This window comes from Daphnia magna, linkage group LG2 (genome assembly GCF_020631705.1).
Source record: "Daphnia magna isolate NIES linkage group LG2, ASM2063170v1.1, whole genome shotgun sequence".
NCBI classification, from domain to species: Eukaryota; Metazoa; Arthropoda; class Branchiopoda; order Diplostraca; family Daphniidae; genus Daphnia; species Daphnia magna.
Genome location: NC_059183.1, coordinates 17277732 through 17291548, shown reverse-complemented (window position 1 = coordinate 17291548; position 13817 = coordinate 17277732). Strand labels below are relative to the sequence as shown.

The following is a 13817-nucleotide window of genomic DNA, read 5'->3' as shown; positions in this document are numbered from 1 at the left end:
AAAGTATGGCTTGTGTGTGTGTGTGTTACATTCACTAGAATCATCATTGGCGGGCGACGGGCCAGGCTGTATCATTACGATTCATCATGCCAACGCTAAAAACAAAAAGAGGATCGACTTTTATGATACGATGCGTCTTACAAGTAATAAATAACCAGGCCAGCAGATGAGAGGCTACATCGTTGCTGCCCCCCTCCTCCTCCCACACACGGAGACGGAGACAGCAAACAAACATCTTTTTCTTTCTTTTTTTTAAAGAAAAAAAATCTTGGCGAGTTATTGTGAAGAAAGAAAAAAAAAGAAGAAACTTAAAAGAAAGAGCCGCACACGGCGTGCGATGCGGTAATAATGGATTATTCCAAATCGTGCACCACCGCTGTAGGAGAACAAGATGGAGAGCGACCATCAAGATTCTTTTTTTTTCTTTCTTTCTTAAAATATTCATACGTTGAATATCCAGATGGGCGAGGGAACTATTCTTGAATCATAAATTGTCTTATGTTCATTTATTTTTAAAATTTTTACGATGGCTGGGCATATGGTAGAGGTCGCAGGTCAACTGATGCCCAGTTATAACCAACAAATAAAAGTTGCGTGTCTTGCCAATGTGGCGAAAAAATGGAATGAAAAAGAAAAAAAAAAATGAGAGCCTGCCCAATCATGTACAACCCACCGGAGAAGGTTAAAAGATATGTACGGGTGGGGTGAGCCCCCTGTCGTAACCGACGCCACACGCACAGTCTCGAAACCTCACAACGTGCCAGTAAGACGATGCCTCGTAACAACATCATTTTCTCCCTTCTTTCGTTTTGCTCGGCTGCTCTACGTTTGAATGAACGCGACTGCGTGTTATGCCAACTTGAATTGCCTCCCCTCATAGGTCGGGTTAGGCCGTGGTTTGCGGGGGTAAATGACTCGGCAACACGACGATGGCGGCCGGGACCTACAGCGAAATTCTCAACCAACAATTGTTGCCTTATGTGTGTCTGTGGCTCTGCGAGCTCGTTAACAAGCCATCCGCCATTTGAGGAGTCAAAAAAAAAAGAAGAAGATGGCGGGTATACGCATACAATTTTACAACAAGTTAAGAGAGAGTCATCTTTCTTCATCAACTGTTGAAACGAGATGGATGTATAGTAGTTCGCAGAACGGCCAACGCTGGTGTCGCCTAACAAGGACAACAACAACACGGAGGATGGAATAGCTAGAAAGAGACGGGAGTTGTAATATTATTTTTTAAAAAATGAGACCCAGAAGAGTCGACAGAAATACGGTCGGAAGAACGGAAAATGGCTGGCCATTGTTTTTTTTATTTCAGTTGTAAAACACGAGGACAAGTCACGCCTGAAAACAAAATCTGAGCAGATTGGCAGGACAAATTCCTTTACCAGCACAAGTACGTGCAATCATATCGTATATACTTGTACAGGTTTGTCGTGATTCCCTTTTTTTTTTTTTCTTTCGGTATTATTTACAGTACTGCAATGCATCAAATCGTCGTTCACGTTCATCTTTCATTCGCAACATCACGGCGAAGTTCGGAGTTTGTCTACGATTTCAATTTCACGCTTTTTTATATTTCCTCCGTCCTCAAAAGGAGGGAATTTTCTTGAGCCTGTTGTGTTATTATTTGCAGGCCAAGAAGGAGAGGGAGGTGATCCGTGTGATGGATGAACGACCGGTTTTCAACAAAAAAATAATAATAATAAAATCTTCTTTTGGTTCCGGAGATTCTCTTGAGTGTGTGTGTTTTAATTTTTTGTTTTTTGAAAGACAGACACGACGGGAAGCTTTTGTTCTTATCGCAAAGCCCAGCCAAAAAAATTGTTAAGGACGCCCAGCGGTGGTGGACCAGCCGAAAGTGCTGCTGATTTGCTCTGAGAGTGTGTGAGATGCGCGCACATTTTGAAATACAGCGTGGGAAGTATCCTTTGGCTGCAATCCCAAAAACAAAAACAACAAAAAAAGGCATCTTCAAAAAGGAAAGTTTTAGATGTGTAGACCATCAACAATCCAGTACAACGAATATCATACAACAACCATAAACCAACACCCAGAAAAAGAAAAGGCCATTTACCACCGTGCCCTTAAGAAACACATTTTATTTCTTTCATTTCACTTGGTTTTCGTTCACTCGTCAAGTTCAGATGAAGATTGTTGACAAAAAGGAGACATAGTTTTCGTCGTCTGCTCGTTTGTGGTGGTACACTACTCGTTGTTGATGATAGAATTTTTGGGTGTGAACACCACATTTTACGACGTGTGTGTGTCAATAGTTTTCACGCTAGCGGACGAGGACCATAGTTTAACAAACAAAAAATGAGACCACTGGTTGAAGCTTTGCCATAATGAGACACGACCGTGTTTGTAAAATGTAGCCGAAACGTATGCCCTCAAAACCAACAAACAAAACAGACGCAACAAAAAAATAAAATAAAATAAAAAGTAAACGCGGCTGAGATGTGTGGCATCGAATAGAAAAAACGGCAGGGAACCATTTTGTACAGATAACACGACGCGCGAGATTTTCATCAATCCATCATTCTTTCTCACGCGTTGTTGACTTGCCTCAACGCGGAGAAGTCTTGAACAACGCTTCGTTCTGGGTTCTTAACGCAGAACGGGTTTATTATTGTTGTTGGTGTGTCTTATCGTGTACTATCTGTGTGTGTGTGTGTGTAACGTCTGTGGATTTTTCGTGTACAGACAGCACACAGAGACAAAAGAGAAATGCCGTGAAGCACAAAATCAAGGATCCCGCGTGAGACTCTACGTTTTCGCTATTCGTGTAGACCGGTAGAAATGCAGACTTAAAAATAAACGAATCAAAATGAAGGAACAACGGAGGCACATATTGCACTTCATAGTCGGGATATGGATGTAATACAATATGTATAGACCTGTCGAGAAATTCGATTGGGCACGTAAAGCTATATACTAGAATAGAAGAGGAATGCAGTCAGAGTGCGTATAATGTATGCGTGAGCTGGGCTGCGCTGGCCTGTTGCTACTGATGCGATGATGATGATGATGACCTGCACGACGCATGCAAGCGCACTTTGAATGTGTAATTCAATATCGACGATGCGGAATATATAGACGATCAACTCTCGTTGCAAGAGGAGAAATATAATGACGGTTGGGCAAGAAGAGGAGGGCCATAAGTATCAGACAAAGAAACCCAGAAGGCGAATATAGAAAAAGATATCCGTGTAATTATTATTACCATTATATTTCATATGCACGTCAGTGATGTATATATATGTCCTGACTGGCTATTGGTCGAATCGTGTTTCCAACAGCAGTCAATAGCCAAGCCAGACTTTTTTTTTTTTTCTTCCTCTTCTTATTATGGAAATATTCGACAAACATTTGAATTTTTGGCCATTTCAAAGAAAGAAAAAACTAATTTCCAGGGGGAGTTCACGAATCATTTAATGGCGATGATTAGATTCCACGTAGACGTTATTCTTTTTTTTTTGCCGCTCGACTCCCGCAAGGTCGTGACTGTGGGGCTGCTGCCGATGTTAAAAAGGCACGCTGCGCTAAGATCGGCACAGGTATGTATTTTGGTCCGTGCGCGCGGCTGACACACGCCGCAGCGCAATAAATTTTGAAAAAGAAAAAAAAAAGGAATAGCGCGCGGTCGATCGGCCAACAATACAAAAATCTTTTCACTGTACGAACATTTTTATTCTTTATTTCTCACACGTAGGATGTGTTTTTTGTGGCTCATCTGGTGAGGCGGGGGGGAGGAGGAAATAAGAGGAGAAAATGAAGGTTCCAGGGGAATTTTCTCGCTGATGGATGTGACTTGAAAGGATGACATCAGAGACATGAATGGATGGGCTTTCGATCTTCGGTTCTTCCTTCCCATCTCTTTTTTTTTTTCATTTTGCATAACAGTAAACAAACCCTCGTCGTGAGAATTCGACAACAAACAAAAAAAAAGCGAACAAGACGAAGAAGAAAACGAACTCGTTGTCCCTTCTTAGCGGGACCGACAAATGGCGACCTGTATCTTGCCGTCATTTGTCATTTGCGCCGCAACATGCCCGCCAGGTTTACTTCCTCATGGACCTTTGCTACCTCCACTCCCTAATCCTCTTTTTCTAATCAGGCATTTCTGACGGGCCAGTCATAAATCACGACGAACACAGTCACGGATGTGATTTCTGTTTGGATTACATTTTTTTTTAACGTTCAGGAGTGGCAAACGCCATCTATGGAATACTCAGTAATACGTTATTTAAGAAATGAACAAATAAATTTGCATTTTACGTTTTATTCTTTGTGGGATTGTAGATTTCTTATTTTTTTTTTATGTGACGAGGGTTGTGGGGGGGGGGGGGACGACAGATAGAAGGACCAATTAGATTCTGATGCCATTATCACAGGCTTTTAATAATAATAATAATAATATAAGAAAGATGTAAGTTGATGTTTGGATTGCGCCGGGGCCTGGCGAAGTGACGAGAAACCCCCCAAAAATATCTACTGCAACATTGCGATGGCGAAAATAATTGGCAACAACATAAAAATGGCGAGGCGGAAACGATCGAAGGGAATGACGAGATTAAAGTGGGACAATAGAGGCGGAAGAGGAATTGACGTTCGCTTATTTTTAAAGAAAGAAAAAAGGAAAAAAGACGACTTGCGAACTTAGTCGAAGGTTATGTTCTGGTAATTCGTATTGGCAGCGGGAGCTTGACTCTTCAGACTTGACCAGTATTGAAGTATGGAAGATCGGAGTCGACCGTAAAATGACTCGGGATTCCCAACGTCTTCCTCTTCGAAATCAAAATCGGCCACTTCTATCCTCAAACTACAAATCAGTTATGAAATGAATAAAATGTAATCTAACTGAATCAAGAATAATGAAAGATCAAGAAGATTATTGGACGTACTTGCGGCGGGTGTAAAAGTAAAGTCCAATACCAAACGCAATGCTGACGATGGCGACACAGGCCGATGCGATTGGAACCACCACTAGTGAAAGTTGCGCTTTACGGTCAGCTAAAAACGGATTTTCCGGTGATACTGATCAGACTCTTCTGTGCCAACTGTTTTTAACGCGAAACGCAAATACCTTCATAAATGTTGACTTTAAGCGGAATCACTTGGTAAAAGACTTGATTATACAAAACGACGGGAAGGATGTATTGGCCTGGACTACTAAAGTAGTGCAACAATTGCACTTCGCAGTTGTTGGTTTTGATTGGCAGTTCACAGCTGGCATTAGCTAGAAAAAAATACAGTTTTATTACACAGAATTTCTTTGAGATAAAGTCGCCCTATTTTATTACTTGTTTCATTCATAAACCCGTCAAACGCCCAACAGTAGTAAAACGGAGCTGATCCATTACATGTTATGTTCATGTTCATGATGTCCCCGTGTTTCAGCCAGTTATTTCCGTGAATTGAGACATTGCTGACAGGATCTGCGATTTTGGAGGAGATGGAACTAAAACCTTATGGCTTTACAACAAACGTTAAACGTAACTTACCTCGAGCTTGCAGTTCCAACGTAAATAGAGCAACTTTGTAGCCGATGAAACGCTGATAATGAATATAGCCGGATCTACGTTTGCTCCGAGCGAGAGAAACGTTTCTTGATGGAGTTGTCGACGATGAAGTTTCGGGTGTCACTGTAGACAAGGTAGTTGGAACCGATGTCGATGTTGTAGTTGATGGTGGAGTCGTCGTCGTCGTTGTTGTTGTGGTTGTTGTTGTCGTCGTTGTAGTGGTAGTAGTCGTTGTCGTGCCTAAAGGAATAAATATGCATTAGATTCATTATTATTCTTTAAAAAATAATAAATAAAAATAAAAAAACAATTGCAGACATACTAGTTGTTGTTGGGACAGCAAATGTGGCATACACATCAACCATAACAGTATGATTTTTAACTTCTGTGAAGTTGAACTTTAAAACTGGTGTTTTCGTAGTACCATAATTGACATCATTCACAAACCAGTAAAATACTAGATCTTGGGCTTGACTGAGGAAGTCTTCAGGGTCATGAAATTTAACCACAAGTTGTGTTTCTTCCCCTGTTGAAACAAAGTGGGGTGACACATGCTGAGAAGAGTTTTTCTGGATGGCAGCTATATGTCCATTCAATGTTTCTGAAGAATAAATTTCTATTTATTAAGGGTGTCTGAAATCATACTTAATATAAATACCAGTAAGATCAAATTTGGTAGTAGCTGATCCTTGAGGCATGGGAAATATAAACTCTGTTTTATAAACAGTAACATCCATTCTGTAATATCCTTTTTTGTATTGCGAACTTGGGTAGCTGGTTGTAAAGTTGAATATTACAGCATTCAAGGTTTCTGTCTGCATTTAGATCAATAATTAGTATGCCAATCCATTAATGCTATCCTTACAAATTAGCTTACAGTAAATGACTGTCCAAGTTCATCATAAAATATACAATAGAAAGGACCAGACGGAACAACACCAGAAGGGTTGGACAACTTTACTGTGAAGGTTATATTAGCATCCAGAACAGCTGGACCATTGTTAATTAAATCTACTCTTAACCTGTAACCTGTAAATAACAAACATATCAGAAAAGTTTTTTATAGTTTTGAGTGACATTGGTTTACCATAGGCATCTGAGACCAAGGGGGATGAAAAGAAGTAAAACAAAATAAAATAATATGAACAAATATTCATTTTTTTTATTCGACAGGGAAAGTAAGAGAATCTTGTATATTGAATTTTATCCGTCACTGATTTCGCCTCCTTGTTGCGACAGTGTTTTTTTCTTACATCTATTTTTTAACGAAATTGGATCATTCAGCGCCATCTGGGGGTCATTTGCTTCTTCCTTTTAAAAATGCAAAAATATTTTGATCTATTACAAAAGATTAAAGAACACAAAAATCACAAAAAAGTGGAAATATTTGATTTTATTATGAAGACGTGCTCTCAAAGATGCGTGGTTCTCAATGTCAAAACTTTAGCTATGACCTAATGTTTTATCAACTACGTTAACTACATTCAAGGATGCATTGATTTTTTCGTCTGCCACCTCTTTGGCCGTAAAACGTGACACTCACCGAAGTAATTAACAAAAATGATCTCCACAAAAATGTTTTATTTGCGGTCTATTGCAAGGTATGCATAAATTTTCTCTTTATAATCTAGTTCAGTTAAATAATAATAAAAATATAGATCAAAGGTCGTAGTGTCCAGCAGCATTCGGTTCCGGACGTTAACTCAAGAAGCATCAGCCGAAAAAATACAAAGGATCGTTAGTGATATTTCGCAATTGACTCTCATCGAGGTTGCAGAACTAAATCAAGTCTTAAAAACAACCCTTAAAATCCCAGATGCCCCAGTTATGGCATATGGTGCAGGTCCTGCTGCTGCCCAAGCTCAACCAAAAGATGTAGCATTTTTTCAGATTGGTCATAGGCTAAACTCATGATACTGAATTTTTTTTGTAGGAGGAAGAAGAAGCACCCAAGGCAAAAGCTCAGACAATTTTTACAGTCAAGCTTACAAAGTATGATGAAACTAAGAAAATTGCCTTGATTAAGGAAATCAAAACTATTGTAGAAGGAATGAACCTTGTGCAAGTAAAGTACCAGATTTTATTTTCATAATACTAGTTGGGTAACAAAATTTTCTCCCTGAATAGGCCAAAAAGTTTGTGGAAACTCTCCCTGCAGTGGTGCGAGCAGATATTCCAAAAGAAGAGGCAGAAAAACTTTCAGCTACAATTGCAGCTGCTGGAGGTATTTGTGAGATTGTTTAATATGAGTATGTTTTGTAGTCAAAGCCAATAAAAAAATCTTAAAAACAATACATTTGAACAATTTAATAAAAATATCTCCCATTTATATATATTTCTTGAAGAATGATTTAACAAATGGAAAGTGAAAAAGGTTTATATTATCTTGTAACTTAGTTCAAACCCAGGTTGATTAATGACATGATCTGATTGAAATATCAAAATAAGTTGATTGGAAGGAGAAATCAACGTATCCGGCAAACTAAAACCGGAGTGAATCAACAGCGGCAAATCCGTCAGGGGATCCATTATCTGAAAAAAACAAACAAAAAAAAACGAATAGGTATTAAATATTTATTTTTCGATTGAGTTTGATCTAATCCAACCGTTAAGAAATCTCTTCCAGGTTCAGTCTGAAAAGATTCGAATGTAATTTCAATTCGCTTGTCACTTTCAGCTGTAATAACCCATCGACACTTGGCTGATGATGGATAGTGAGCAGGGAAATCTGGAGTTTCAATGATACCATCCGTGTACAGTACGCCTCCACACGCTGGAATAGGATCCGTAGAGTAGTACAGTGCAAACCCAGGAAAGTTTAAGCTATTGTCGGTAGTGAAGCGAACAGTTGCTGTATTGGAGGTAGTCGTGAAAATCTGACTCAAACTATCATTCCCAGAGAGTTCGACAATCAGCCGAGCTGAATTAGAGATTCCATCATAAATCTAAAGATATTTTAACACTTAGGCCGTTGACATTCAATTGCGAACAACTTAAAAAAATCTTTTCCTACAGAAACACGATCATAGCCATGCTCAGTACTGAACAACTTGTAGAATTGGAAAAGGATCCTGTGGGAAGATTGGACAAGAAAATGCCATTTGCAATTAAGCATGTCATCGTAGTTAGACGGATACTTCGGAGACGTGATGTTACCGAATGAATGGGTGACAAAACCACCGCAAACTATTACAGAATTAAAACAGTTAAAAAAACAAAGAACTCTAAGAACTAAATCCTTGAATGCTTACAGCTTGTCGTTTCCGTAACATTCAAACTTGTTTCAGATATGCTGGCCTTGTCTACGGTTGACGCCTCACAATCCCATAATAGCAAAACTACTATGATTCGAACGGCAATGCCAATTGCGCGCATTCTTGAACACTCGCCGAGAAACACCGGAATGCTCCCAAAAGGTTCACATGCTTGGCCATTAAGATAATAAAAAGACTCTTTGTTTAACGATAACAAGTTGACTAGGCGATAAAATTGATCCGCAGACGTCCAGATAGAGAAAAACATGGACATAAAAAGAAACACAGGGCAATACCGGCGGTAAATCGATCTTTCCGTTCAACCATTTTGTGGCTCTGATAAGAACCGTTGTCAAGTCAGAAAATAAAAAGTTACAATAAAGTTGAGTAAAATATGGGCGAGATGATCAGCCACCGAAACCGTAAAGAGTTCGGCCCTGTCGTTTGAGAGCGTAGACGACGTCCATGGCTGTCACCGTCTTTCTCTTGGCGTGCTCTGTATAGGTGACAGCATCTCGGATAACATTTTCAAGGAACACTTTCAGGACGCCTCGAGTCTCCTCGTAAATCAAGCCAGAGATACGCTTAACTCCACCACGACGGGCTAGACGACGGATGGCCGGCTTAGTGATACCTTGAATGTTGTCCCGCAGAACTTTGCGATGTCGCTTAGCGCCTCCTTTGCCGAGTCCTTTGCCTCCTTTGCCACGGCCAGTCATCTTGAAATGTGATGTTATCTAGAGCAAAGGTGAAAAGTGAATATGAGAAATGAGGGAAAATGGTCAGATTATATACATGGTAAGCCTAGCGGCACAGCATCGCAATTCTCTGCTAATTGCTTTCTAGGCCTTTCTACTGCCTCTAAAAAAAAAAAACACCTAGGGCAGGTAAAAATAAGGAGGTTAAGTAAGCAACATACTTGATTTCAAGGCGATCCATTTTCAAGGCAACAGTCATAATCCCTACCCTTTACTTCCTAATTCTTACTCTGCCTTCCTCACTGGCCGAGTGTTGCAAGAGCATTAAACTAGGTAATTAGGGTTCAGATTACGAGACTGTTTTATGCGATAACGTTAACAAAATTGAAGATGCTCCAAATTCTTCCAAAGTCGGATGCAAATTTCGGTTTCCTTATCTGAAACAAATGTGCAGGATCAATGGGGTAGCTCACTACAGAAGGTCTCGCGCTGTGTTTATGCTGTAATTTAGCCTTTAACAATGCACTGTTTTAGATAATGCCAGTCTCATAATTCTTTTGTCAAGGACCATCGCGATATAGTTTGGCGATGTTGCGTATTGTTTATCCGGGAGCTCGTAAATTTTGGCGAATGTAATTTGAATGCCGGAAACATTGCCACGTCAAGGGTGGGGTCTTACTACAACTGCCAGTATTCCAGACTTGAAATGATTTCACGTTTACTGTTGACCAAAAAGTTCTTCTTCCTTTAAGCGCCACAAGGAAGATACGATGCTGGCGTCAAGATAACTTGTTCAGTCTCAAGGCCGGCAAGTTGGTGGAGCCAAGCAAGACAAAGGCTCTCGTACATTGCGCCATTTGTGCGGAATTGAGATAAATCGCAGGAAGAAACACGTTTCGCTAATTGTTTTCGTATGTAAATTCGATTCTATCAATCCGAAATCTTTCCCGCAACAACTCCCGACGAGAAGCTTGATTCTCACAATCTCATCCTTCTCATTTGGGATTCAGAAAGGGGAAATGTATTCAGAAAGGCAAACGTATAGAAGACGACTATCGTTTAAAACGCTTTCACGCTCACGCTCTTCAAACCCAATAGATTGCGATTGAACCCGAAACGCTATTACGTTGTTAGTTTGTTTTTTGACGTGAATCCCAGGCATGAATGTTGGCTTGATGCATGCACAAATCTTGTTATTATCGTAAAAGGAGAAGCTTTTTATCACTTTTCTATCGTCTTTAAAAGGAAAAGAATGGTGGCATTAGAATTCCAGTGGCGAAACATAGGAGACACAGTTCTAGAACAGTCGACAATTGATTTTGATCGGCATAACCTTGAAAGTGTCATCTATTTACTCACCTGCATTTAAAGTTCCCGGAGCATGAGACGAAAAAGCAAACGGATCTAGCGGGCTTGTATCTGGGTGGAGTCGTTCATTGCCTTTTGGATGGCGTCCTCAAAAAGTAGAAGGAAGATTCCATAGTCGAGTTTCGGAAAGTCCGTCAAACGACCTTCGTTTCTTCTTTTGTTCTTTTTTTTTTCTTCTCGGCATTTTGGTTTGGCTCAATGCAAGATTACCGTCCAAAAGTGAATGTTATGGACGGATAATTAATCTTTCTATCCAATTCCCCACAAGGGGATCAATACAGAACAATGTCTATAGATACTTGGATATGCACCATGGCTTTTTTTGTAGTTAGTCAACAAGCAGATATTTTATTTTGAAAAAAAATAAAATAAAATAAATAAATCTTAAGCTTATGTGTAATAATGGCAAATGAAATGTAGATGCTGGATGCGGGAGGGTGTGTCCATTTTGGGCCATCCGAGTTTGCAGGCTTCTCGCCCGGAGCGAGGGAGCAGCTAGTCAGGATGCGAATGGGCCGTCTTTACACGCGCATCGCGGGTAAGAAACCTTGCCAAGGTTGTTTCCCATTCTTTTTGGCCATGTTTTAGCTTCGGCCGTGAAATCTGCTAGTCCGGGAAATTGGAAGACGAAATAAGACCGCCAATGCTACAATCGCGGCGTGTGCCCAGAGATGGCAAGTATATAAGGCAAGCGTGCGACTCTAGTCGACACTAGTTCTGCAGCTCCTGTTCAATTACGAGTAGCAAACATGAAAGTTTTGGTAAGCTTGCTTCTCCTATTCACTTTTAAAGAAGAAACAATAATCATTCATAATATTTTCAATCTCTTCAGATTCTTGCCCTGTTCTTGGCTTGCGCCTCTGCCCAGTATTTTCCGTATGGTTTTTACGGTGCTCCTGTTCCCGTTCCAACTGCAAGCCAATTTCACGCTCAGGATGCACTAGGTCAAGCTTCATATGGCTATGTTTACCCCGGACAGGCAGCCACTAACTACCGCGATGCTTTCGGTAACCAAGTCGGCTCTTATGCTTACATCAACCCCAACGGAAAGGAAGTCCGCGTCAGCTACGTCGCTGATAGACAGGGCTTCCGCGTTCTATCCAATGATCTGCCTCAATCTCCAGTGGATGAAGGCAAAGCGCCCGTTTTTGAAGGCAAAGCTCCCGTTTTTGAAGGCAAAGCTCCCGTTTTTGACGGTAAGGCACCCGAGCCCGTACAGGACACACCTGAAGTAGTTGCCGCTAAGGCCGAGTTCTTCAAGCTGTACAAGGAAGCTGAAGCTGCCGCAGAAGCCGCCCCAGCTGCCGAAGTCGCTCCCGTCGCTGATGCACCTGTTGCCGCAGTTGTCGAAGTCGCTCCCGTCGCTGACGCACCTGTTGCCGCAGTTGCCGAAGTCGCTCCCGTCGCTGAAGCCCCCGTTGCCCCAGTTGCTGAAGTCGCTCCCGTCGCTGACGCCCCTGTTGCCGCAGTTGCCGAAGTCGCTCCCGTCGCTGAAGCCCCCGTTGCCCCAGTTGTCGAAGTCGCTCCCGTCGCTGACGCACCTGTTGCCGTAGTTGCTGAAGTTGCTCCCGTTGTTGACGCCCCGGTTGCCCCAGTCGCACCAGTTGAAGACGCCCCAGTCGTTGTCGAAGAGAAAGTAGCTGCTGCTCCCGAGCCCGTTCAGGACACCCCTGAAGTCGTCGCGGCCAAGACTGAATTCTTCAAACTGTACAAGGAAGCCGCCGCTGCCGCTGACGCCGTTGATGAAGAAGGAAACCCCACTGCCGTTGAAACCCCCGTCGTGGTCGAGAGCGTACGCAGGAAGCGTCAAATTCCTTTCTTCCCCGCCGCTTTTCCCTACGCCCCGGCTGTTTACCCCGCTGCTCTCCCCGTTGTTAGGTACGTTGCTCCCGCTCCCTTGGTAGCCAAGACCACCTTCAAGACCGTCGCCGCTGAGGCTGATCCGTCCGCCAAGACCCCCGCTTCAACCACCAAGTTTGACTTGAAGGAAAAGAGCTACGACGTCGTTACTCCTCTGGCCTACCACCTGCCCTACGCTTACAATTATCACTTCGCGCCTGTTGCTGCCCCAGCCGCTGCCCCAGCCGCCGTTGAGAGCTCCCGCAAGAAGCGCCAGGTCGTCGCTGTTGTCGCCCCCAACCAGCAGTTCATTGATGACCTTAAATACAGCAGCGTTGATTTGAACCAGGACGGTCAACCCGACAAGGCTGTTGTCCCCGTTTACCCAACTTTCCACTACGCCACTGCTGCTTTTCCTACTCTGAAGTACGTCGCCCCTTCCGTCGTTGCTCCCTTTCCGTTCGTGGCTAAGACCACCGTGAAGGCCGTCACTGCTGAGGCTGATCCGTCCGCCAAGACCCCTGCTGCCACCACCAAGTTTGATTTGAAGGAAAAGAGCTACGATGTTGTTACTCCTCTGGCTTACCACCTTCCTTACGCTTATCCCTTTGTCGCTGCTGCACCCGCACCTGCTGCCGCCGCTCCCGTTGCCGTTGAGAGCTCACGCAAGAAGCGCCAGGTCACTGTCGTTCCCACCAGCCAGTTCTTCAGGGATTTTGCGTACAACAGCGTTGATTTGAACAAGGATGGTCAACCCGACAAGGCCGTTTACACCGCTCCCATTGCTTACTCAGCATTCTACCCCAATCCCTATCCCTACATTAACGGATTCTATGGTTGAATAGTTTTGTAACACGGCACTTAATCTGGACAATTAGAACGTACAAAACCTATACCCGAATATGATTATCAACCGAACATTTGACGTGTGCTGTTCACCTTGCAATTCTACCATTTAGTGTACATTGTTTCAATTTTGTTTTGTTTTTTTCAAGGAAAAAAAAGTCGGGGGTAGCTTGTTGAAATGTGGTTGTACATGCCAACAAGAATGAGCATCCATACAATTGTTAACATTACACAAAATCAAAGACATTGCATCTTGAATTTTATGGCAGATGAGAGGCAATAAATAA

General features: G+C 42.3%; 5 protein-coding genes across 5 annotated transcripts; 2 read left to right on the top strand and 3 right to left on the bottom strand.

The window, feature by feature from the left end:
- Nucleotides 1-4269: 4269 nt before the first annotated feature.
- LOC116917114 lies at nt 4270-6797 on the bottom strand. Its single transcript, XM_032922487.2, has 9 exons — nt 6613-6797; nt 6403-6554; nt 6184-6340; nt 5848-6126; nt 5508-5765; nt 5307-5441; nt 5090-5242; nt 4908-5016; nt 4270-4825 (listed from the first exon to the last, which is right to left on the bottom strand). The coding sequence occupies exons 1-9, from the start codon at nt 6680-6682 to the stop codon at nt 4663-4665; spliced, it is 1476 nt and encodes a 491-aa protein (XP_032778378.2). The 5' UTR covers nt 6683-6797; the 3' UTR covers nt 4270-4662.
- A 172-nt stretch (nt 6798-6969) lies between these two features.
- LOC116917116 (39S ribosomal protein L12, mitochondrial) lies at nt 6970-7817 on the top strand. Its single transcript, XM_032922489.2, has 4 exons — nt 6970-7126; nt 7184-7400; nt 7459-7590; nt 7653-7817. The coding sequence occupies exons 1-4, from the start codon at nt 7086-7088 to the stop codon at nt 7767-7769; spliced, it is 507 nt and encodes a 168-aa protein (XP_032778380.2). The 5' UTR covers nt 6970-7085; the 3' UTR covers nt 7770-7817.
- A 71-nt stretch (nt 7818-7888) lies between these two features.
- Nucleotides 7889-9053, bottom strand: LOC116917115 (bone morphogenetic protein 1). The gene is made up of 4 exons (XM_032922488.2): nt 8777-9053; nt 8539-8711; nt 8132-8470; nt 7889-8057 (listed from the first exon to the last, which is right to left on the bottom strand). Exons 1-4 carry the CDS (start codon nt 9051-9053, stop codon nt 7902-7904), a joined length of 945 nt encoding a protein of 314 aa, XP_032778379.2. The 3' UTR covers nt 7889-7901.
- A 52-nt stretch (nt 9054-9105) lies between these two features.
- On the bottom strand, nt 9106-9548 carry LOC116917118 (histone H4). The gene has a single exon (XM_032922490.2). The coding sequence runs from the start codon at nt 9496-9498 to the stop codon at nt 9187-9189; it is 312 nt and encodes a 103-aa protein (XP_032778381.1). The 5' UTR covers nt 9499-9548; the 3' UTR covers nt 9106-9186.
- Nucleotides 9549-11444: 1896 nt separating this feature from the next.
- Nucleotides 11445-13776, top strand: LOC116917113 (cytadherence high molecular weight protein 3). The gene is made up of 2 exons (XM_032922486.2): nt 11445-11606; nt 11678-13776. The coding sequence occupies exons 1-2, from the start codon at nt 11595-11597 to the stop codon at nt 13523-13525; spliced, it is 1860 nt and encodes a 619-aa protein (XP_032778377.2). The 5' UTR covers nt 11445-11594; the 3' UTR covers nt 13526-13776.
- Nucleotides 13777-13817: the final 41 nt, after the last annotated feature.

Bases quoted from the DNA above. Each gene is read 5' to 3' on its own strand.
- LOC116917115 (XM_032922488.2), bottom strand. From the start codon at position 9,053: ATGTCCATGTTTTTCTCTATCTGGACGTCTGCGGATCAATTTTATCGC. The intron at 8,712-8,776 runs GTAAGCATTCAA...ATTCTGTAATAG, and splicing joins TGTTACGGAAACGACAAGCT to TTTGCGGTGGTTTTGTCACC. The intron at 8,058-8,131 runs GTTGGATTAGAT...TGTTTTTTTCAG, and splicing joins CTGGAAGAGATTTCTTAACG to ATAATGGATCCCCTGACGGA.
- LOC116917116 (XM_032922489.2), top strand. From the start codon at position 7,086: ATGATCTCCACAAAAATGTTTTATTTGCGGTCTATTGCAAG. The intron at 7,401-7,458 runs GTAGCATTTTTT...TTTTTTTTGTAG, and splicing joins CCCAAGCTCAACCAAAAGAT to GAGGAAGAAGAAGCACCCAA. The intron at 7,591-7,652 runs GTAAAGTACCAG...CTCCCTGAATAG, and splicing joins AAGGAATGAACCTTGTGCAA to GCCAAAAAGTTTGTGGAAAC.
- LOC116917118 (XM_032922490.2), bottom strand. From the start codon at position 9,498: ATGACTGGCCGTGGCAAAGGAGGCAAAGGACTCGGCAAAGGAGGCGCT.
- LOC116917114 (XM_032922487.2), bottom strand. From the start codon at position 6,682: ATGAATATTTGTTCATATTATTTTATTTTGTTTTACTTCTTTTCATCC. The intron at 5,017-5,089 runs GTATTTGCGTTT...ATCCGTTTTTAG, and splicing joins TAAAGTCAACATTTATGAAG to CTGACCGTAAAGCGCAACTT. The intron at 4,826-4,907 runs GTACGTCCAATA...ACTGATTTGTAG, and splicing joins TACTTTTACACCCGCCGCAA to TTTGAGGATAGAAGTGGCCG.